General features: G+C 42.6%; 1 protein-coding gene across 2 annotated transcripts in view; it reads left to right on the forward strand.

Moving 5' to 3' along the window:
- Positions 1 to 1,045: 1,045 nt before the first annotated feature.
- The window catches only part of LOC128332090 (uncharacterized), a 51,002-nt gene continuing 28,595 nt past the window's right edge, over positions 1,046 to 23,452 (forward strand). Inside the window, exons 1-6 of one of the 2 annotated variants that reach the window (XM_053266359.1) lie at positions 1,046 to 1,193; positions 3,066 to 3,202; positions 3,839 to 3,907; positions 16,893 to 16,917; positions 18,306 to 18,338; positions 20,191 to 20,268. In XM_053266359.1, coding sequence (XP_053122334.1) covers positions 3,122 to 3,202; positions 3,839 to 3,907; positions 16,893 to 16,917; positions 18,306 to 18,338; positions 20,191 to 20,268 — 286 coding nt within the window. In that variant the 5' untranslated portion in view covers positions 1,046 to 1,193; positions 3,066 to 3,121. Of the gene's footprint in view, positions 1,194 to 3,065; positions 3,203 to 3,838; positions 3,908 to 16,892; positions 16,918 to 18,305; positions 18,339 to 20,190; positions 20,269 to 23,452 lie in introns of those variants that run through there. The other variant, XM_053266360.1, reaches the window with a different exon arrangement.

The raw sequence follows: 23,452 nt of genomic DNA on the forward strand, positions 1-23,452 counted from the left end.
GTGGTGCCTAAGCCTACAAAGGCAGCCCCACGTAGAGCGCAGCGGATGCACCACGAATTCTCTTCAAGGAATGGACGCAGCTGTTGAATCAGCCGAAGCTGATAGAAAGCACTCCTGGCCATGGCCTCCACCTGAGATACCATGGTGAGGCCTGGATCCAAGAGCACTCCCAAGCTCCATACCTGTTCCTTCTGTGGGAGTGTAACCCCATCCAGCACAGGAAGATCTATATAATCTGCCCTTTAAAGAAAACTCTTATTAAAGTGTCTCTGATAGATTAGTCTTTGTGGGGTTTATTTCTTTAAAAGATCACAGATTCCACTGTATAATGAACATTTTGTAGTCCCACTCCAGCAAAAACCCTCAAAAGGTTCCAGATTCACAGACTCCAGTTTGTGTTTTTTGAAGAAATGCTCTTTATACCGCAAGAAGCACATAAGAGTTCCAGGTTCACAGCCCCAAGCACCCCAATTTGTTTCCACTAGTGAACAACATTTTGTAACTAAGTAAGAAAAAAAGAGAGAACAGCAGAACACAACTCCTGTTTATTTTCGTCGACAAACCGTTTTTTTGTAGTTTAAATAAGTGCTAATAGGTCCTTGATTCCCAGACCCCAGCGGGTTCGCTTTCGAGAACTGCTTTTTTTAGTTCTCCAAGGACCAAGAGCACTCTCCGATTCTTCTTAAATCTCAGTGGGTACTTTTTGGTGAACTACTTCCGACGGCACAATTTTACTTACTTCCTCCACGCCCCACCCCCAATTACAAGCAAGTCCGCCAGCTTGTTCCCCTTGGCGAACCATTTGTATAAATCATCCCGCCAAGCAGATTTCCTAGATTTGGAAGAAATGGCTTGATAGCAACAGAAAAATGTATAAAGAGATCACCGAATGACAAGCCACCGTTTGCTCCTTGAGAAACAATTTATTGTAGCTCACACACGAGACGTTACCAACAAACCCAAACACCAGCCAACACCCACCTGCCGCTGCGTTTGTGCACACTGCACAGCCTTGCATCTACTAAACAGCACAGAATCACGTGGCTGTTATTATCTCGCGACTCGCGAGACATCCGGGTTCTGAGCGGATTATTTTCTCCCTCCCCCTTTTTCGTTGTGGTAGTTCGCGCTGGAAGAAGATATCGGGGCTGGGTTGTTGCTACGGCGGAACAAGCGGCCTAGGAAGATTTCGGGTGAGTTAACTGCGCCACCCCCATGGTGTTATGGTAGCGCGGGAAGGTGAAAAGGGGAACGCTTCTTTGTCGGGGAGGAGTATCTGCAGTCTCAAATAGAGCAAGTGGCGCCTGGGGCGGCCCACAAAGCTGAACGGGCGGGGAGGAAGGCGGGCCGGCGGGCGGGCTGCCGCGTAGGGCCTTGCCTTAGATTGTCAGCCCTTTGGGGACAGAGATCCATCTTATTTATTTGTTGTTTTTCCTATATTAACCGCTTTGAAAGCATTTGTTTGAAAAGCGGTATATAAATTGTTGTTGTTGTTCGCCACCGCCACCCCCCGCCCTGCTTCTTCTCGCCTCGTCTTACTGTATGGTTGCCTGTGGCTACCAGGTTAGTAGTGGCTAAGGACAGGAGTGCGCCGAGCGAGGCAGTCCGATTCGGAACGATAGAGTTCGCATTTCTGTGCAGAGATGCTCTTCCCCCTGGACTTCTGGGCCAAAGTCCAGGGCCTCCACAGCCCTAACCCTAACCCCCCCAACCCTCTTCAGTCTGTCCCTGGTGGTGAGGTCGCCCAGCGAAGCATGATGAGGCTTAATTTTGCAGGAAACGAGGCGAGGGGCGGGTCCTCCCAAAGGCCTTTCGGTCCAGGCACCAAAGTTACCTCGGTGCATCTCTGTCTCTGTGTGGAGATTTCCCAGTGGTAGACGCCCGAGGCCGCCGCTTGTGGCGGTTCTGCTCTTTCAAGGGCTGTGCTCTGACATTGCCAGAGTAGATGCTGGGACACAAGTTAAGCCCCGCGCTCTTGACTGTTGTGGGTAGGATCCGCTGCTTTTCGGCCACCTGGAGCCTGTTCAGATGCAGATGTGTTGATGTAAGGATTTTGGCTCATCCTGCTTTAGAAGCGCACCATGACTGTAATCTTTCTCTGGTCTTTTGTTGTTGGCCACCGCTTGATCACCTTCACCTCTCTCTACCAGACTTCGCTGCTAAAATCCTATCGGAGCATTTTAAATTATGTTTCCTGTAACTGTTTATTATTGTAACTGCTGCCTGGTCGTGGACCGTGATAGATGATGATGATGATGATGATGATGATTTCTCAGCCTTTGTATCCAAATCTATCATGATCTGTGGCTTTCATTCCTTCAGCTCATTCACCCTCAGCTACCTGGAAGTCTCTTGTTCCCTTAAATCAGGCCTGCTCAACTTTGGCCCTCCTGCAGGTGTTGGCCTACAACTCCCATAATCCCTGGCTATTGGCTACTATGGCTGGGGATTATGGGAGCTGTAGTCCAAAAACAGCTGGGGGCCCTAAATTGAACAGGCATGCCTTAAATGACCGCATCCATTCTCTCCTACTGGAATTCTTTACAAGAACTCCTACAGGGTACCACCCCTTTCTCCTTCAGATATCTGCTCTTTCAGATCCTGATCTCTCCCCCCCCGCCCCTTCCCTGTCTATATGAACACTTTGACTGACATCCAGAAATGCTGTGCATGTCAAAGAAACATTTTGTATGTGCCGTAGATGGAGGTGACTTTTGTAAAAACAAAACTAAACAGTTCCCCCACTCCCGCTTTCTTCTGTAGTCCACTATGCCTCCCAGAAACATGTCCTTGTGAGTTGCTGAATCCATAGGGTTATGACTTTGGGAGGAACCACAGGAAGCAAGGGGGGAGTGGTGAAATGTCTCCTCCTGCATTGCATGCTCAAAATGTTTTGATAGGCACACACATTTGACACAAAATGTTTGACACAATATTTCTGGAGTTCAGACGTGAATTATATGCTGCTCATTGCTCTATAAAGTGCTATCTATATCGGTGAAAGTGTATAAATAATGTTCTTCTCTTCTCAAGCTCTTGATTTATTTTAATGCATCTGTTAACAGTCTTAAGCTCAATATCAGCCTGTTGATCAAGCCCGGTGGAACCCCCTCTTTGCACAATGAGCACCCAGGGTGAAGAAGATGCCAGCTCAGAATTGGAGAAAAAGGAGACACGGGCAGCGAGGGTATATTATTGTGAGGTATGTATCTTTCTCTTGGTGGTCTGTCTTGTGTTAATATTACAAGATGGTTATATTGTATTAATAACTTGAAGTAAAGCTACTGCTGAATATTAAAGCCTTTATTAATAAAACCTGTGGGTTAACATTTAGAAATCCTGTGGGTAATTCATCTCAGAGTAAAGAGTCGAAATGGGTTTTTTGCCATTGTCTGCAATAAGTTAGAAGATTGAGTCGGATTTGCAAACTCAAATTAGTTGACCTAAACATTGAGGTCATTGAGGTACTTTAGGGTACTAATAAAGAAATAACAGTAGAAACTTCCTATATTACCCTTAAACAATTGGAGTCATTACTTAATAGTGCTTAAGTAATATCACTGCTAGAAGTAGTAGTAGTGTTTATATTGGCATCTCTTTTTATATGTTGTAGGCAGTTGTTTGTAGGGACTAATATAATGAAGGTTTGGTAATGCTGACTTGCATGCACTACATGTGAACATTACCAAATGAGTTGTGTATTAATGTTGTGCATGCAAACATCATTTAAAGATATTTGTATGTTTGACATGCATGTGTCTTAACTTCATAGTTAACTTCACACAAAGTTACATAAGTGAATATAATGTTATAAATAAATTATTTGAACTTTCCATAGATCTGTAAAGTTCCATGTATGAATGCTATGATGCTCCAGACACACTATGCTGGAATAAAGCATAAAAAGGTAATTCATTTTTATCTAACACTTTATCTAATCTTTTAATGTGGAGAGATTCAAGTATTTCTATTGAAGTAAATTGGACTACTTTGGGGGAAATGACTTGAAGATTGCACGATCTATCTTAAAAATGCTTTAAGTTGTATAATGTGGCACTTTGTTTACAGTATGTAAAAGCTGTCAGATCTCAGGTCAACCTGAAAATTAGTAATTGATGTAAATGAATTATAAAACTGAACAGTTTTAAGTCCTTGAACTTCTTGAGTTACAGTGACTGCAGATCTGTTCTGCATTCTGCAACTTTGGTCTAATATTTTGAATTATTTCTCTCCTGCTTTTCAACCTTTGTTACGAGGGCATACTGTTGTACCTTTGAGACCCAAGAGATGGTAATAAAGCAGGCCTACAATATTTTTTGACAAACACGTTTAACATCAAAATAAAAATATTTTATTGATTACAGAGTGAGGCTTTAAAAATGTTTCATTTGAACAGGCAGGGCTTTCCCATGTGTTACAGAACATGCAAAATGAAATGCATGTCTGGGTGCCTTTACTTAACCTTCACTTTCAGTTACATGAGATATTTAAATTAACATTTAAAGGGACTTGCTCTACTATATGTATACTATCCTAAGTCTTGTAAATGGAGTAGGAGAGATGGGAAAGGTGCCACGGGGGATACCAGATGGACAACATTGGAACCAGATCGGGTCACATGAGAGAAAGGAGTTGGTACAAAGATCCATAGGTGGAGTGGAGGGTGGAGGAATTTCTACCTGAATGAGTTTGGAAGCAAAGTGGGATTGGTCAAGGGACTGTAGGAGAGGACAAGACAGACATGGAGACAACATTGGGGAGGGGAAACAGTTTGAGTTTGACTGGAGAACCAAGGGAGATAGTGAAACAGGGTGAACCCAAATGGGTTCACGAAACAGACACTTGAGCCTGTTTAGACTTCCATGGGGCTAGTGGAACAAAGTTAGGAGGGGAACACAAGCGGCTTCAGGTCAACCCACTAGGAATGGTTAGTGAGGACTTCCATGGAGAGGGAGAGACACAGACAGACCTGAACGAATATGGGTTAACAGACAATGCAGGGTGGGAGAAGGAGAGCGGAGAACTGCAGGAGATGGAGAAGACCGACAAACATTGGGGATACGAAGCAGCCCAACCACGCTGGAGGGTCAGTGAAGGAAGTGGGAAGCAATACAGTACATATTCAGTCCAGAGAGGTTTGGGTACAGGAATCAGATTGGCCCCACTGAACTTCATTGAAGGGAGCAGTGGTAGTTCAGAAGAGGAGCCCAAATGAACTCTGGTCGAAACAGTAGGAAAGGTTGGGGAGAAACGGCTTCCTAGTTTTGAGGATGGGCCGTAACTTGGCTTCCCAGCTGCCACTAGTGTTTCAGTCAGGGTTATGCAAATGAGGTGGAAATGGGGACTTATGGAGGATTTTCTTGGTTATGTGGAAGTTTTTCTGGTCATGGAGAGAATGCTAAAGATGGCTTTGTAAATGAGAAAAGAGCTATGGTTCCTGGGACTAGACATGAACCTTGGGGTGGCTTTATGCTAATGAGACAAAAACGGTTCTTGGGATTAGGTGCCCAAGAGAAGGGTACTTTGCTTGCCCGGTGAGTGCCACAAGTATAGGAGGACCATTTTCAAACCTAGAGGAGTTTAGCGAGAAGGGAAAGCACTTTATGGGTATTGCTCGGATGGTCCTTGAATGAAAAATTGCTGTTCCACCAACGAAGCTTGCTCCCTGGGTCACTTACATCCCATTCCCATGCAGGAGATGACTGGATTAGATATAGACGTTTTGGCACAAAACATGAATTACAAGTTCTGCCATTCCTAATGACTTTGAGGCTGACAGTTTGGGGGTCCCTACAAGGATCCCTTTTTCATTCTTGGGAGGAGGGAGCCATCTTCCCTGCAGGGATTGGAAATGTACCCCATTCCCACTAATCTGGTAAAAGATAGAACCTCGGCCACCAGCTACTCTAGCTAGTTAGATTCCTACCTACATTTGCGCTTGTGTGTGTGTCTGTGTGTATGTACACACACACACACACACACACAAAATATGCAGGGGGACTTTGGGGCTCAAGCATAATAGACTGCTGGGAGCAGGAGAAAGGCAAGGGAAAGTTGGTGTATAAATTTAACAATAAACATAAATAAAAGGGGGCACTCCCTATAGCTAATTGTCCAGGATGAAGCACAGGGAAGGGCAAGGACGATGGGGTGCAATGAGATGGCAAAAAGAGCAACTATCTCTGAAATGATTATCAAAGGTGCTTACCTTGAAAGGGGCTTTATAGGATAAAAAGGGAACATTCAAGGGACACTGAAATAGTCCCCGGTTAACTGATTATCTGAAAGATTGATTTCTAGGACTGCTTGTAATGCACATAATACTCGAATCTTGAAGGTACAGCACTGGCTGCCGGTCTGTTCCAAGTGCAATTAAAGGTGCTGGTTATTACCTTTAAAACCTTAAATGGCATGAGTCCAGTGTTCCCTCTAACACAGTGGTTCCCAAACTGGGACCCTTCAGATGTTGCTCAACTAGAGCTCCCATCATCCCCTTCCACAATAAATTGTAGCTGGGGCTGATAGTTGTAGTTCAGCAACATTTGGAGGCTCCCAGTTTGGGAACCACTGCTCTAACAGGAATTCCCAGGTGCTGTTGGTGTTGACGATAACTCTGATAATTTCCAGCCAAAGGCCATTGTAGCTGGCAATGCTGGGAATTGTAGTGAACAACATCTGGGAATACTGCTTGCGTCCTGGGTACCTTAGGGACCATCTGCTCCCAGCTGAATCTATCCACCTGACTAGATTGGTGGGAGGTCTCTGCTCTGTGTGCTGACACCTGCTAAGGCCTGTTAAGTACGTGGGACATGGCCTTCTCAGTTATTGCCCCCAGGCTGTAGAACTCACGGATGAAATCTGCATGGCTAACTCCCAGCCTTCAGGAGGAGAGTGAAGACTGCCCTTTTTAGCCAGGCTTTTGGTGAATGTGTTGTCCTTGCTCTCTTAAAACTTTTAGCTACATTTTGTTCTGTTTATGTTTTTTTAATTGCATTTGATTGTTGTATCTTGTTAACTGCCCTGGGGTCTTGGGACAAAGGGTGGTATAAGAAAAGCCCTGCTTGATCAGGCCAAAGGCCTGATCTAGACATCTCAATTATTCTCAGCATCTCAATCTGTGGCATATGGAAGTGGGAGCTTTTGAAGGGAATTTGGAATTTGGAATTGGTTTCAGTATAAATGTTGGCTTTAGATTCACAGTGCTATACTCTGTTCCGTTGTTACAGTTGCTTATCATTTGCTTATTGCTTCTGGAAGCCCCAGTTGGCCAGCATGTTTGATGTGACATTGCTTTTGAAGACACTGCATGTTCTTGGGCAGAATGTTTCCAATGTACAACTTGGGTTGTAGGGAGAAAGTCTGACTGCAATAATGCATCTTGGACAACAGATCTTTCTTCTGAGTAGCAACTAGCACATATAATTGTTTGTTTTTTTAATTTAAGCCCAGATTATGTAAATAACTTTGCTAACTCTTGGTCCACATAGCTAAGCTTTGAAACACATGTAGATTTTTCAGCAATTACATATGCATAAAGCCGTCTGTTCTTGTTCTCTCACTGCTTTCTTCAGTTCAAATATGCATTTTGTGAAGAAACATTCAAAAAGAAATACAGTTTCATTGAAGAACAGACAACGAATTATTTCTTACTATCCAGTGGGGTATATCTGCCTTCACAGTATAAAATGCATCTAATTGGATGTTCAGATGCTTCACCATTGCTGTTGGATTTCCCCTTTCTTCAGTATTTTTGTGTTCAAAGTTTTTCATATAACTGTTATTTATTGTTTAGTTTGATCTCTGGGGACAGATTGGTAGGTGGTGATAACTTAGGTAACGGTTAAACCAAAGTGATTTTTTGTTGCTTCTGTTGATGTTTAAATACATTATGTGTCAAGAAGCTAAAGTAGATAATAGTACATAAAGCTAGCAGTTCAGTGCCAAAGGTTAATCTTGCTGGAGGCAATTATAGATTGGCCATGAATGGTACATATCATATTATAAGCTTTGTGGGTGAAATGTACCTGCTGTGTTTCTGTTAATTACTCTTCAGCTTTTACTTAGCTCTTGTATTGCTACAAGAATGAAAATAATTTCGTACCTCTTGAATAAGTCAAATCAATTTTCATTGGACTACTTCCTTCTGCCGTCCATATTATCCTATTCCATTGGTGGGCAGCTGCTTTGACAGAAGCAAGGCTTCTGGGGCAGATTGTGTTCCTGCTGCGTGTTACCTCAAGACTGTTTGTTGCAAATTGAATGAAGAGCAATTCATACTTGTAGTGCAACATACATTACAATTACAAAGTGAAGTTTATTGCCAAATTAAAGGAAACAGGAAAATAATTTTGAAAGGGCTGAGCTCTGGATTTTATCCTTGCACCTCATTGCATTTTGCTTATTTATTTGTCTGAAAAATGGAGATTTGTGAACGTGCAAGATGAAGATGGTCTGTCAGGTGCCCAAGATTCCAAGTTACTGCACAAATTGGGCCGAAACTGCAGAACTCTTGGGAGGTGAACCTAACCAGGCTTCAAAGGAACACAGCAAATCTTGGGACCAACATAATTACTGTGATTTGTGAGGGAGAGATACTGTCTCCTCTCCCTGTCATAAGACAAGATAACCAGAAGCAGCATTCTTCTAATATGTTTGCTCATGTAGGACATTAGCTTTAATATATCCCTAGGAGTGCAAAAGATATTTATTATGAGCTTTATTTATTTAGAATATTTATACCCTGCCCCTCCAGTACACTGCTGCTCAGGGCAGCTCACAATAATAAAATAGATACAACACAAAATATAATAAAATCAATGAAATCAAGTAAACAAGTTAAAAGTCTAAAAACCACAATCCGTATTAAGTTGCAAATTAAAAGTTATTTTAAAAGCTAAAAAATGAGTGTTATAAAAACTAAAGAACCTACCAGATATAACCAAAGATGGATCATTTAAAAGCCTCTTTTAAAAGATGTGTTGTTAGTTGTTTTAAAAACACTGAGGGAGGGGGCATGGTGGAGCTTTTCAGGGAGGGCGTTCCAAAGCCAAGGGGCTACAACAGAAAAGGCCCTGTCTGTAGTTCCTGCCAACCGGATCTCTAGTTAGTGGCGGAGCCATGAGCAGGGCCTGAGACAATGAGCGAAGGGCCCTAGCAGGTTCATATGGGTGAATGCGGTCTGACCGGTAACCTGGCCACAAGCCGTGTAGAGCTTTAAGGTCGAGATCTAGCCTGGAAGTGGACCGGTAACTATTGATGTTGCCACAGGATGGGATGAAACAAAACACACCCACAAACATCCTTGCAGCAGCATTCTGGACCAGCTGAAGCTTCCAAACAGACTTCAAGGGCAGCCCCACGTAGACCGCATTGCAGTAGTCCTATCTGGATGTTAACAACGCATGAGTGACTGATGTCAGGTCCGACTTCTCCAAGAAGGGTTGCAGCTGGCGTACCAGCCGTAGTCGGTAAAAGGCACTTCTGCACACTACCAGGTCCAGAAGCACTCTCAAACTGCGGACTTTGTCTTTGAGAGGGAGTGTGACCCCATCCAAGACCAGATCTACCTCACTACTCAGATGATCAATTCTACCAAACCAGAGCACTTCCGTCTTATCTGGATTAAGTTTCAGCTTGATTGCCCCCATCCAGTCTGGAACATCCACTGCCTCCCTGCTGTCCGCTGACTTAAAAGATAGGTCGATCTGGGTGTCGTCAGCATATTGATGGCACCTCAGCCCCCACCCACAGATGACCTCTCCCAGAGGTTTCATATAAATGTTAAACAGCATGGAGGACAGAATAGACACCTGTGGCACCCCCAAGGGGTGGAGCAGGCATGCCCAGCACCACTTTCTGAGTAGGACCCTCCAGGTAGGAGCGGAGCCACCGTATAACCGTGCCCCCAAGTTCCAACCCAGAGAGATGTCCCAGAAGGATACCATGGTTGATGGTATTGAAAGCCCCTGAGAGGTCCGGAAGGATCAACAGGGTCACACTCGGTCTGTCTATCTCCTGACATAGATCATCCACCAGGGTGACCAAGGCAGTTTTCCTCCCATATCCAGGTTGGAAGCCAGACTGGAAAGCATCTAAGTAATCTGAATCATCCAGGACTGCCTGCAGCTGAGACACCACAACACTCCCCTACACAAGAAGGGGAGGTTTGAAACTGGTTGAAAGTTAATTAAGTCATCTGGGTCCAATGAGGGCTTTTTAAGGAGGGGCCTAATGACTGCTGCCTCCAGGCGAGGGGGGACCACCCCTTGCTCTAGAGAGGCATTCAGCACCCCCGCCATCCATGGACCTAGTCTTCCCTAGAAGCCTTCACCAACCATGAAGGGCAAGGGTCGAGGACGCACGTTGTAGGCTTCAGCCTTCCAAGCAACCTGTCCACCTCCTCGGGCAACACAGTCTGAAAATGATCCAATATAATATGAAATATTGGGGCATCAGTGTTGTGTTATTGAGACAGGTATGGATCTGAACACTGAAAATGGCAGAATGGAAAATAAGTTATTTGTGACAGCAGAAACCTGGTCCTGCTGTTGTGCATTGAGTCAGGTAGAAGGATTGTTGGATCAACATCTCCATAAATATAACATAGGTGGAACGGTTTGAGTGAACATTAGGAAATTTGAGCAGAGATATAAGAGGCCTGGTTTCCTTTTGTCTTTTTCCCCATCAAGAGACTACATATTATTGCCATGGCATTTTCTGAGGATGTTGCTTTTATTGCATAGGTTTGAATACTTCAAGCACTGCTTTCCCTTTTTCTAGTGCTCTCCTAATAGCAGCGGCCAAGTCTTGTCTCTGTTTGGTATTTTTAGATGGAATTAAACTCCCAGGTGTACTGATTGACTTGGAATTCTCTTATATTTTACTAGATTAAGCAAAGTCTCCCAAGAACTTAAATGGAATATATTGTCTCAGGTCATTGTAGCATAGGATGGTGCATCATGGATTTGAAATATTAGATAGACTATTTGCTTTGTTTCCTGGCCAAGAGAGCCACCTAATGACTCTAACCAAAAGAACAAAATATGCATAAGGTAATAACCTTGCCAAAAGCTATAATGTACAGTCCTTGAAGCTGATTTTTCTTTTAATTATTACCCCGTCCATACGCTCTGGGTGGTATACTTTGAAATTAACTTTGAAATTAAAATTTGAGACTTCAGCAAAACTACTTGGGCAGAGACAAGTAATGTTTTATCTAACTGCTTTGATTAATCCATTTTGGGTATGCAGATACTTTATTCATGCTGGAGAGCATCTTTCTCTACTCTCATATTCTGAGGTGGCAGAATCCCTATAATGACTGTACCACATGCTTTTTCTGAACTCTTGGATTGTCTCATTTACAGTTGGTTCTAGAGCATATATACTGTATATGTATGCTAACAAATAGTATTTAAGAAACATACTCTAGCCCTAACCTTGGCTGTTAGTTTAACTACTTGTAGTTATGGCACTGTTATGTTGCTGTTCCAGGACTGTTGCTGTACTCGGTCCTGAACTCTCCTTGCAGGTACAACTAGGAATACATGGATTAATCGGCAGTAGTTAAATACTGTGTATGTATTTATGGAGATGTTTTGAAGATTAGTGAATGTGTTTGGATTTCCTACAATCCTGCCTGGTGGTTTGGGGGCAAGCTATATACTTAGAAGCATAGCATCATAGTAAGCATAGAGAATGTCAAGGCTAAAACCTACAAAGCTAAAGCATCTCAAAGAAGCCCTATACTCTTGGTTGTTGAATCTTAGTGGTTGTAGCTATTGCCCAATAAAGTAACTGGAGGTACAAATGGCAAGACTTCAAAAATTGAGAGAATCAGGTAAGTACAAATATGAGGTGATGGAGGTCTAGTACATCTTTTTAAATGTGTGTTGTGTTGTTTCTGTGAGGTTGGCAGCAGTAGTTTGCATTGTTTTTGGTTCAGTCCCACTACCACTGGAAAGGATCTGGGAAAAGCTAGCTTTTCCCAGATCCTTTCCAGTGGTAGTGGGACTGAACCAAAAACAATGCAAACTACTGCTGCCAACATCTGATCACTTCAGTACAAAGGATCATATACGAACTTGGTGTTGATTTTTAGGCTTGTCAAATTGTTGCAGCCTGGCTTTTTTTTAAGCTTTTGATCCTTTCTTTCCATCCTGCAGACTTGCAGCTTTTCACTTTTCCACTTCATTCTGTTCCTCCTTAAAAAGAGAACAAAAATGAGCTGCTTGATTCTTCCCAATGCCATTTAAATGACAAACCAGGCAAAAAGCTTGATTCCCACCCCTGTCATGAAGGTACTTGGGGGGAAATGCACTTGTAATCATAACATAAAGAAAAATACGGACAGCCCTGCTGGATCAGGCCAAAGGCCTATCTAGTCCAACATTCTGTTACACATAGTGGCCCAGCAGATGCCTCTGAGGAGCCCACAGGCAAGAGGTGAGGGGCATGCCCTTTCTCCTGCTGTTGCTCTCCTGCATCTGGTATTCAGAGGCATCTTGATTCTGAGGCTGAAGGTGGCCTATAGACACTAGACTAGTAGCCATTGATAGACCTGTCCTCCATGAATTTATCTAAGTCCCTTTTAAAGCCATCCACATCCTGTGGCAGAGAATTCCATAGAATAATTATGCGCTGTGTGAAAAAGTACTTCCTTTGCTTGGTCCTAAATTACCCAGCCTTCCGTTTCATGGGTTGACCCCAATGTTGTGAGGGAGGGAGAAAAATTTCTCTGCCTACTCTTCTACTCCTTGCCTCATTTTATACATTTCTATCAAGTCCCCCATAGTTGCCTCTTTTCCAAACTAAAAAGCTGCTGATGCTGTAGCCTTGCTTCATAAAGAAGGTGCTCCAGGCTCATGATCATCTTGGTTGCGTTCTTCTACACTTTTTCCAGTTCTCCAATGTCCTTTTAAAGATACATTGACCAGAACTGTACACAGTACTCCAAATGTGGCTGCATCGTAGATTTGTATTAGGGCATTATAATATCAGCATTTTTATTATTAATCCCCTTCCTGATGATCCCTTGCATAGAATTTGCCTTTTTCACAGCTGCCACACACTGAGTCGACACGTACGAGCTGTCTACCACGACCCCAAGATCTCTCTCCTGGTCAGTCACTGACAGTTCAGACCCCATCAGTTAGTTAGTTAGTTGTTTGTTTACGATCTTAGATCAAACATCAATATACACAGTAAAGACCCTAACTAACTAACCCATCAGTGTTTATGAACCACATTTGCCATTTTGTTGTCCACTCACCCAGTTGGAAAGATCCTTTGGGAGCTCCTCACAATCTCTTGTGGATTTCACTACTCTAAGAACTTTAGTGTCATCTGCAAATTTGGCCACTTTGCTGTTCACCCCAACAATCATTTATGAACAAATTAATGAGCAGTGGTCCCAGTACAGATCCCTGGGGGACCCCACTTCTTACTCCTCTCCATTTAGAGAACTGTCCATTTATTCCTACCCTCTGTTCCCTGTCCTTCAACCAGTTACCAATCCACACATGACCCTGTCCCATGACTGCTAAGTTTACTCAAGACCCTTTGGTGGGGAACTTTGTCAAAAGCTTTTTGGAAGTCCAAGAGACTATTCACATGATTGTAGAAAATCGGGCTAGCCTCTGCTAGCCCGATTTCCTGCAATCGTGAGAACCACCAGGCTCGGCTGTGAGCCCGGTGGTTCTTAAGCAGATCACCTGGTGCCTGGTGTTTAAACTGGGTTTGCGGCGCAAGCACTCCGCAAACCTGGTTTAAGCAATTGTGAGTTGCTGCGGCACAGCTCCGCGCTGCAGCAACTCATGAGGAGACCCCCGGAGGGGAGGCAAAAAGCTGCCTCCCGGCTCCGGAGGTCTCTCCAGCATGCCCTGCGCGCTCGTGCAGGGCATGCTGGAGCTTCCAGGGGCCAATCAGCCCCTGCTTCCCTCAGCACCTTCCGGCTCCGTAACAGAGCCAGCAGTTGTGTGGGCGGCCACTTTGGCCGCCCAGAGCAGACTGTCTCCCCGCTTACTATTCCCAGGTGGGTCTCTGTGATCGTGAGACCCGCCTCCAAGTATACTATGTCAATTGGGTCGCCTTTATCCACATGCCTGTTGGCACTCAAAGAACTCCAAAAGGTTGGTGAGGCCAGACTTGCCCTTCCAGAATTCATGCTGGTTCTCTTTCAGCAAGGCCTGTTCTTCTATGTATTTAACAATATTGTCCTTAAATATATCTTCCCATCTCCCTGCCCTGTGATTTGTGTATTGTTTGAACATGTTGTTTAACCTAACAAGAGGGGGGAAACCCATATCCCAGCTGACACTACTACAAGGATTTATTTGTAGAGTAACATTTGATGGCGTGCCAGCTTTAGGGATAATCACAGTCAGTTGGGATACTATGTAAAAGAGTATGCTTCAGGCTTGTGACATAGTCAAAGAGTGAAGGCAAGAAGGTCACACTTTATGCCATCCCTAAGGGCAATTTTCTCCTGTTGGTGGTTAGGGTGTTACTCAGGGCAACTGTTGACCTTGCTTATAGATGTTACTTTCTATCCTTAGGGAAGAGATGTGGGAGTGGGGACTCTTTACTTTTCCAGTTAAATTTGCTGTACTGGATAAGATCCATATGAGGTAATTAATTTAGCCATATCTTATTCAGTATACAGAATGTAACTGGGGAAAGAAAGAGTCCCCACTCCTGCAACTCTTCCCTAAGGATGGGAAATAATATCCATTGGAAGGGTCTACCATTTGCCTGTATGACGGAGAATATGCTGACTATGAACAGTCATAGAGATGGAGTAAAGAGTACAGGAGAACCTTGTAAATCCTGGCATCTGTGGCTTCACATATCGGCAGCTGGGTAATTGCCAGTTGACCTTGGAATATGCGATAAAATTAGGCAAATAAAGGGTTAAAATGCACATATCTGCTGATTGAGAATGGGCAGAAATGACTTCTGAGGTAATTTTCACCCACCATTTTGAAGACAGGAGCCACTTTGTGAAACAAAGAAGAAACCATGATTTATTTATTTAATTGCAACAGAAAAGTTATTTTTAAAAAAACTTTTGGAGGGCATTGCTGGACAGTTGGGGACACAGAGCATGGCAGCCGCCGCGCCCCCCCCCCCCCCCCGTTTTCCTCACTTTCAGTCCATTTTTCATCCTGCTGCCCTTTTGTCTCACTGCCTCAGGAACTTAAACCCCCATTTCCCATTGCCCTATTATTCGTGGTTTCACTATCCGCGCTACAGGGTTCTCTTGTAGTCTCTTTACCTTCACTCTATGTACTTGCTCTCACTCAAAATAAGTTTTTTAGGCTCTGGACTAAATTCTCTGAAATAAACTTGTAGAAATTTTCAGTTGCATTCTGATATTTGTGTTTAATTTTGTTCCTAGCCAAAATAATATTTTGAGTTTTGTTTTGCTTTTTGCATTCTGGAGATTATCTACACAATCCTAATAACTTAGAAATGGAAGCTTGACTTCTACAACTCACTGCCAGTGCTATTGATGAAACAGTATAAAGGAATTTGGTAGAAGTTTTTCTGTACACTAATCTGTCATACCAGGATTTTAAAATATGCATTTTTAGTGGGTTTTTTTTTTTAAAGGTCAAATCTAGCATTCATCTGTTTACTTATGATTTAACTAATCACGTCAGAAGTTCACTTTCTCCACCATAAATGCTCACTCCACATGCAGTAGTGGCTGGGTTCAGGCATGCTAATTTGAGCTCCCAGACATGTAAAGGGCAAACTATAGGTTGTCCACTGTGTTTCATCTATGTGAGTGAAGCTTTTAAGTTCATTTGCGTCACCATAGTTCAACAGCCTCTTTAAGTGGAACGGTGTCCCTATCTGTGGCTTATGAATGTCTGTTAATTTAGTCATAATGTAAAACCGTTAGCTCAAACTGCAGTTTGAAAACCAACTTTAAACCATAGCTTCAGATACTGGTTTGTTGGCTCCAAACAAATCATGGTTTGTGAGTAGGCTTGGGTTCAGACATAAGATGAAACCATGTTTTTGGCTTAATAAACTAGTTTTGCATTATATCTGAACCCAGTCAGTATCTAATGGGCAAGATGTACTTACGTAGTCTGGCTTGGGGTGGTAGAAATTAACCAGGTTCTCTGGATAGGTGGTTTAGAAGTTATTGCCTCATATGCAGGATCTGCTTTTGGGCACTGAATAGTTCAAACATGCCTCACATCTCTCTTGGATTATTCTGATCAAAGTGTCTGTATGTGTGTGTGTTGTAGCAAAAAATGTTTTTGAAATGGTGGAAGGCGGTTTCAGAGATTGACTTTAGTGTTTTTACATGGCCCTACTGAGAGGTCAGTTTTTTGTTGTTAGCATCTTTTCCATAGCCGCCTCTTCTAATTCCTAACAAAAAGTTGAATTCTGTTTTGTTGATGGAATTTTTCAGCATCGTGCATCTCCTAATTGCTGAAATGCCTAAAGCGGCAAACTTGATTGCACATCAGATTTCACCAAATGGCCCAAAATCTTGATTTTTGGGGGGATTCCAGATCCTAGGATTGTAGGAGCTGTAATTGTGCAAAAATCAAGACGTTGGCATCCCTCAAATCTGTCTACTGAGGCCACGTCATTTGCAAGAATCTACCAATACTTATGAGCAATACCAGAATTGAACTTGGGTTAACCTTGCAGTATTCCTTGGAATTCAACATTTCTTTCTTCAACACTTTCTAGCTTTTGCAGAAAATCATGAAGGGAGTACTTTTTGCTTTTATTGGTAAAGTTGACCTTCATTATCATTTGTCTGCAAAAGCTATGATCAGGGTAACATTTTACTATCTTTAGGAGAAAAAATAGTTCATTAATTGTTTTCTCCTTTTATTTTGGGAACATGTGCACCTTTTATCTAGAGAGAGAGAATTCTGAAGGCAAAAGGTAAATAAAACTTTACTTTCCTCTCTTATGGTTGTGATAGTTCTAGCTTGATAAATGTTTAAATATTTAAACAGTCCTGTATTTCTGCTAGTCTCTCTAGACTGATTCAACACTGCAAAATTGATTTTGATTTTGCCTTTGATTTGCAGTTACGGAAATAATTTATTTTAATGTAGATAGTGGGTAGACGTTTGTCCACCTCACAAAAATGAAAGGGTTATTTCAGAATATCAAGGCTGAACATAAACATTCAGTGGCAGACCAGGCTGAGGAACCTGGGTTGCCACTTAACAACTTAAAAGTGCTAGGGAGAAATAGAAGCACACACTCCATGCCTACTCCCCGCACTCCTTTCCCTGAGCCACAGCAAATGTTCTAGTGGCACGGAGTGCGTCGAACTGATGGGTGGAATAAATATGAATACCCATTGTTTGCTGCTTCTGTCTTGGGCACAAAATTGTTGCCCAGTACCCAGCCCTTAGTTGCTGCAAAACATCTAGTTTTAGCCTTAAACCAGAATTTTAAATGGCTTGCTTTGAAGCAAATTCTATTGACACTTTTGAGTGAGCTTGCTTAGGATTGTGATCGTGGTGCCTGTTCTTAATTTGTAGCTAACTGAAACGTTTGTGTGAAGGCAGCTCTTGTTAACTTCTACAGTTAGACTTCTAAGAGCTGCTCAGAATGTATATTTTTCCAATGCAGCAGGATTCTTGTGGCAGCATTATGTATTCCTGTTGGCAGCTGAGCTGACACTAGTATGGAGACTGTACACCACCAGTGCAAGCTCTTGGATGCCATCTGGCTCTGCCACCACATCAAACCATTCCTAGCAACTTTTGTAAGATAGTACTCAGACCAGTATTGAGAGAGACACACACTACTGCATGAGCAAGTTTGACCTTAATCAATCTTGCCATATAGCGAATGAATGAGTGTATTGATCATATTTAAATACCGCCTGACATATGCATCTCTAGTGAAGTTTGGTGGAATAGGAATATTTAACTCCACACAGACGGTTACTTTCTGTAGAAATCTGAAAAAGGCAAGCTGGTTAAAATGTGTGTCTTGTTCCTTGTGAAAACTAATTTGAGCTGGAATGGAATAACCTGGTGATGAAGAAACTTGATTGTATCTCCTAGGGTGATACTTGGTGGGTATGTAAGAGTCAGATTGCCAGGACATGGGGTAAAATTCTGGTGGGGGAGACTAAGGCTTCTAGCTCCAACAAGGCAGAGAGTGCAAAGGACAGAACTAGCCAGAAGGCCCAACTGCAAGACCTTCACTTGGGCGGGGGACACTTCAGAGTGTCTTAAATCCTTTCAGGAGAAGACTTGTATACAATGTTGCTTGTTCAAATGAAAACCTAGCTATTGGTGTCTTCCTAGGTGATCCAGTAATATATCAAGAACCAGATCCAGGTAAGAAATACCAGCAATAAATATCGAGTCAGTAATATAAGTGTTCTAAAAATCAAAATTACTGCTGTTGAAGCCCTGCTATGCTTGCTGCAGATTTCAAGGTAGGTGTTGAAAGCTTGAAAATCAGTTTCTTGGGAGTCTTACAAGATGGTTTACTTACGTTGTTGTGAACAAGAAAGGGAAAAAATTCAGAGTCCCGAAATGTGTACGTTGCACTTATTCAGGTATATGTCTTATGAAGATAGCTTCTAATGGGTTCATAACCCTACCTAACCTAAGGATCTGAACCAGCCTCATCCCCACTTCAAAGACTCAATTACTAAAATAACTTCCCCAAATCGCAATGGTATTTTTCCAAGCATTCTCCCACTCTCTCACTTTCAGCATTCCATTCCTCAACCAATTCTCCTCCTGCATCCAGACAAGCCTCAGACCAAAGTTTGTTACACCGTGGTTTATTGGATTTCTAAGTGGGCAAAAAGGGGGCATGGTAGCAGTTGATTAAATTGTGAATGGTAGAGGGAATTAATTGCAGGATTATGTTCCTTTTCAAAACACTATAGCTCAGGATCAACAGTAGAATGGGCAGTAGAATCAAGACAATGTAGTGTTTTACTTATTGCCTAAAATCCAGACTAAATTACTCATGAGTAGGCCCAGTGAAATAAATGGCTAATGTATCAGAATTTCAGTTGGATTACTCATAAGTAACAGTTTGGATATCAGCTGTTGAATTTGTCATAGACTGCTGTAATGAGAACTTGTTAATGGTGTTAAACAAATTGATGGAGAATAAACATACCAGTGCCTACTGCCTACAATGGTGGAAATAGAGCCTCCTTCTTTAAAACTAGTATATCTCTGATTTCTAGATATTGGGAACAAATGGAGAATGACAGTCTCCATTGTTGGCTTTGCTTATGGAACTGCCCAAGAGCATCTACCTGGCTTCTGTGGGAGACAGAGTGCTGTCCTTTGCTCTTTTGGTTCTAAATAACTGACCTGGAATATGTGAAATAATATCTTCCATTAGAGTAGTTACTTTAAACATATTTTAGTTTAGCTTTCAAGTCGTCTTCTCAAAGCACTATTAAAACCAAAATTAATATAAAATAAGATGGGGGGAGTTACTGGTGTCTATTTTAACTGTTAACACTAAGGATACATGCAGCAGGAAGGCAGCAGGACTAGAATCAATGGGTTGAAATTACAGGCAAGCAGATCTAGGCTAGACTTTAGAAGGAATTTCCTAACCCTAAGAGCTGTTCAACAGTGGAACAGTCTGCCTGGTAAATGATGGGTTCTCCTTTGCAGTTTCCTGCACTAAGAAGGGGATTGGTTTAGAAGATCTCCAAGATCCCTTCTAGCTCTGAAATTGTGTGGTTCTGAGAATCCTAGGCTTCTAGCACTTTTCATCTAGTTGGCCCAATGATCTATACCATCTATGTAATTAATTCTTGTAGACGATCCTGGGAGATGTGTGGCAGAACTCTCGCGAGAGTGGCAGCACCACTCACTAGAGTTCCAGGCTTTGGGTGGGCAGTGGAGCCCGGGCGCATAGGAGCCTTTAGGACAGCGGGCCGCACCGCTGAGAGGAACCTAGCTGGGTGGGCGGCAGAAAGAAAGCGCTCCCAGCAGGCGGGTAGGGAAAGGTGAGAGGAGGCGGGCAGCGGAGAGGGGAGCCCAGCCGCTGGAGCCACGCCCAGCTGGCAGGGAAAGAAAGCACCGCAACAAACTAGCGGTGCAGATGCTGTGCCGGGTCTGCTAGTTGTATGTATTCTTTGTATTGGTTTAGGTTGAAAGTGTGAGAAATGTTTGTCATGCATGTAATACACATTGTTTTGTTTTTTAGGATATAAACCACTTGCAAAATATATAAGGTGTCTGAAAGATTACATGAAGGATCCAAAGAGAGACGAACCTCTTGTCGGTACGTATTTTCAGTTTGGTCAGTGTTCTGACTATTTAGCCTATAGATTTTAACAAAATGCTTCTTATGTGAGAGATGAGATGCTTGTGGAGGGAGGCTTTATATATTGCTGAGATCCAAAAGATGTACACAGATGCTATGATTCCCCATGTGGCTCCTCTTCATGAAGGTTTGGCTGCCTAATTGCTCTTAGCCATTTTTGGAAGGGTCTTAGCCATGATTGATAGAAATCAAATCAATCAATAAATAATAAACTAATTAATGTTGGGATGAGGTAGAAGCAGAGTTGGCCCCCTCCCAGTAGTTCTGTCAGCTATAGACAGTTTTCTTCCTTCCAGGACTTAGTGAAGGCCATTGACAACTATGTGCAAATCTGGGTACCATTTCTCGATCTTACTAGACTGACAAAGAACTGAAATGTAGAGAACTGGCTTCTTTATCCATAATCTTGTTCAGTGACATTTTAAAAGATGAACCAAGATTCTCAGGTTGCTTCTGGTGACAGGTGGTTTGATTACAGTAAATTTCCTAAGCAAATGCCTCTAGTAGTTCTCTCAGCTCTGGATGTGTGTTGTGTCCTGCTAACATGAATAGCTTCCCATTGTATAAAACTGCTGTCTTTAGACATCCAGAGAAGTGAGGGAAGATTATGTTGTTTCTCTTGCTCTGTATCTGGATTATACCGTGTTTCCCCGAAAATAAGACAGTGTCTTATATTAATTTTAGCCCCCAAAAATGCACTAGGGCAATTAGCGGTACATCAGAAATTACTGCTAGGCCTTATTTTCGGGGAAACAGGGTACTTCCAGAAACCCTGTTCAGACTGTTGGGAGGGGAGCGCGGGGGAAGACTGTTTGAAATATATAAAGTGCATCTGAAAGTCTCAACCTATTGCTAATGTGCCAGGAAGTCTCACCCCACATGCTTTTCATAGTTAGAACATTTGTTTGAAGAGGCAAATTCTGTAACAGTGATGGGCATTTCTGTGATCGGCAGCCTGGGGCTGCTGATCATAGAAACAGAACCAAAGTGATTATGGAATGGTTATTGTGTTTGCCTCTTCAGACAAATTCTGAAGAATCGGTGGGGGAGGCCTTCTAGTGCATCAGCACCAGGAGCGGGGCTTCTGGATGCTCATGGGATTATGTACTCATGTATACTACCCTTAAAAATAAAAAAAGTCTGAATAGGGTTAGATATTGTAGGTAAACTTTATTGAAGTGCAACAGATTTACTTACCATACAGAGTTAACAAAACATAATTACAGTTCTAATCCTGTATAATATCGGGTTATATTTAATTCTCGGATGCCAGATGCATCTTGGTTTCCACCCCCTCACAAGACACACTGTTACACTTACTAGAAGAATGCGTAGCCCTAAGCCCTTCCTAGGGCTCCTTTTTTAACTGTTGCTCTGTCCTGCTATCCTCTTTGATTTGGAGTGTGGTGGATGTACTACTTTCCTGATGTAGCTCCTGCTCATCTTGCAGATAATACCTTACCTCAAAGAACTGTGACACCATGTTTCACTCTCCTATATGGAAACAAGTAGCCTATTGCCCTGCCTGCTTGTTTGGAAAGACTTAAAAAAATATCAAAGGGGGTAGATGTTGTAAAAGGCTTGTTGTGGGTAGCAAAACTTTGGAAGAAACCTAAACATTTAAATTGGGTAGCTTGGAATCTGCTTCTTCTGGGTGCCATCCCATCCCATCTTAACACCAAGATCTACAGAAGGCAGTATGTCAGCTCTGCAATATTTTTCAACTCCCCCTCCTTAATATTCAACTGGCGAAATATCTGACATTTCCCAGTGCTTCAGATCGTAGCAGCTTGCAGATGAATTTCTAGCACTAAATATATTTGTAATTATTTAGTATACTAATGACAATAAAAGGTATAAATGCCTTAGTTTTATTTTAAATGGAAAATTTTATGTACTAAATAAATTATATATATTTAATATTGTGTCTAGGACAAAGTATGTTTTAAAATGTTATGAAATAGGTATAGTATATATTTTAGTTGCTCAATTACTTGTCACTTTAAATCAACAATCCCATGGCTTCAAAATTTACATCTTTGATAAGGTGTACATGGTACTCTTTCTATGCAGCAACAATTTTTGTGTAGGAACAATCAGCTACACTGTGTGGAAAACCAATATAAGTATTTGGCTTAGTTCTCACTGAGGTGGTAAATATATCTGGGCTGTAAATGGTGGCTTAATTGACAAAATAGTCTTCCAAAAGGAAAGGAAGCATATCAGAATGGTTCTGTCCTAGCCTTGCCTTCTCCTTGACATTCTTGTTCTTATAGGGAGGGTTTACCTCACTGTCTACTTACATTGATAGGCATGGTCATATTCCCAGGGACTGGGGAGCTAGCAGTTATTGTTCCCATATTCAAAAAGGGTAGAAGGGATTACCCACTCAGCTACCCATCAGAAGGGATTACACACTGAATTACTCATCTGCCTGCTCGGCACAGTCATCTTTGCCAGACATCTTGTCATGGAAACTAACGGACTGGCTGGAACAGTTTGGTGGGCCACTGTGTGAAACAGAATGTTGAACTAGATAGGGCTAGGGTCCAGCAGGTGTTTCTGAGGTTTCTTATGTTCTAACAAGGAAACCTCTTAGCAGAAGAACAGGCTGGATTTAGGGAGGTATGGTCCACCATTGACCAGTTCCTGGTTGTACAGCATTTAATCGAAAAATACTTCACCCCCTCTCCAGTCTCCCTTTATGCAGCATTTAGAGATCTCAAGTCTGCATTTGACTCTATATCTCGAGCCAAATTGTGGTGAAAACTAGAACCATGAACAACTGGTGCTTGCTGCAATCTATTCGCACCCTTCACATGATACATCACTCAAGGTCAGATGTAACCCCCAGGGTCATCTATCAAGCACTGTCTCAACCCGCAAGGGTGTTAAGCAGGGCTGCATACTGGCTCTGCTCCTGTTTAACTTCTACATAAACACCATGGCGGGTCATCAAAACAACCTGGACTTTCACCCCACCAAGCCCTCGGGAAAACACATCTCCACCCTGCTCTACGCAGACAGTTCTGCAATCCTCTCTAGGACCCCTATAGATCTCTGAGAGCACTCACTCAATACTGTAAGGAGGATCAACTAGAAATCAACTGTCACAAACCAAAATCATGGTCTTTGCCAACAG

This window comes from Hemicordylus capensis, chromosome 6 (genome assembly GCF_027244095.1).
Source record: "Hemicordylus capensis ecotype Gifberg chromosome 6, rHemCap1.1.pri, whole genome shotgun sequence".
NCBI lineage: Eukaryota > Metazoa > Chordata > Lepidosauria > Squamata > Cordylidae > Hemicordylus > Hemicordylus capensis.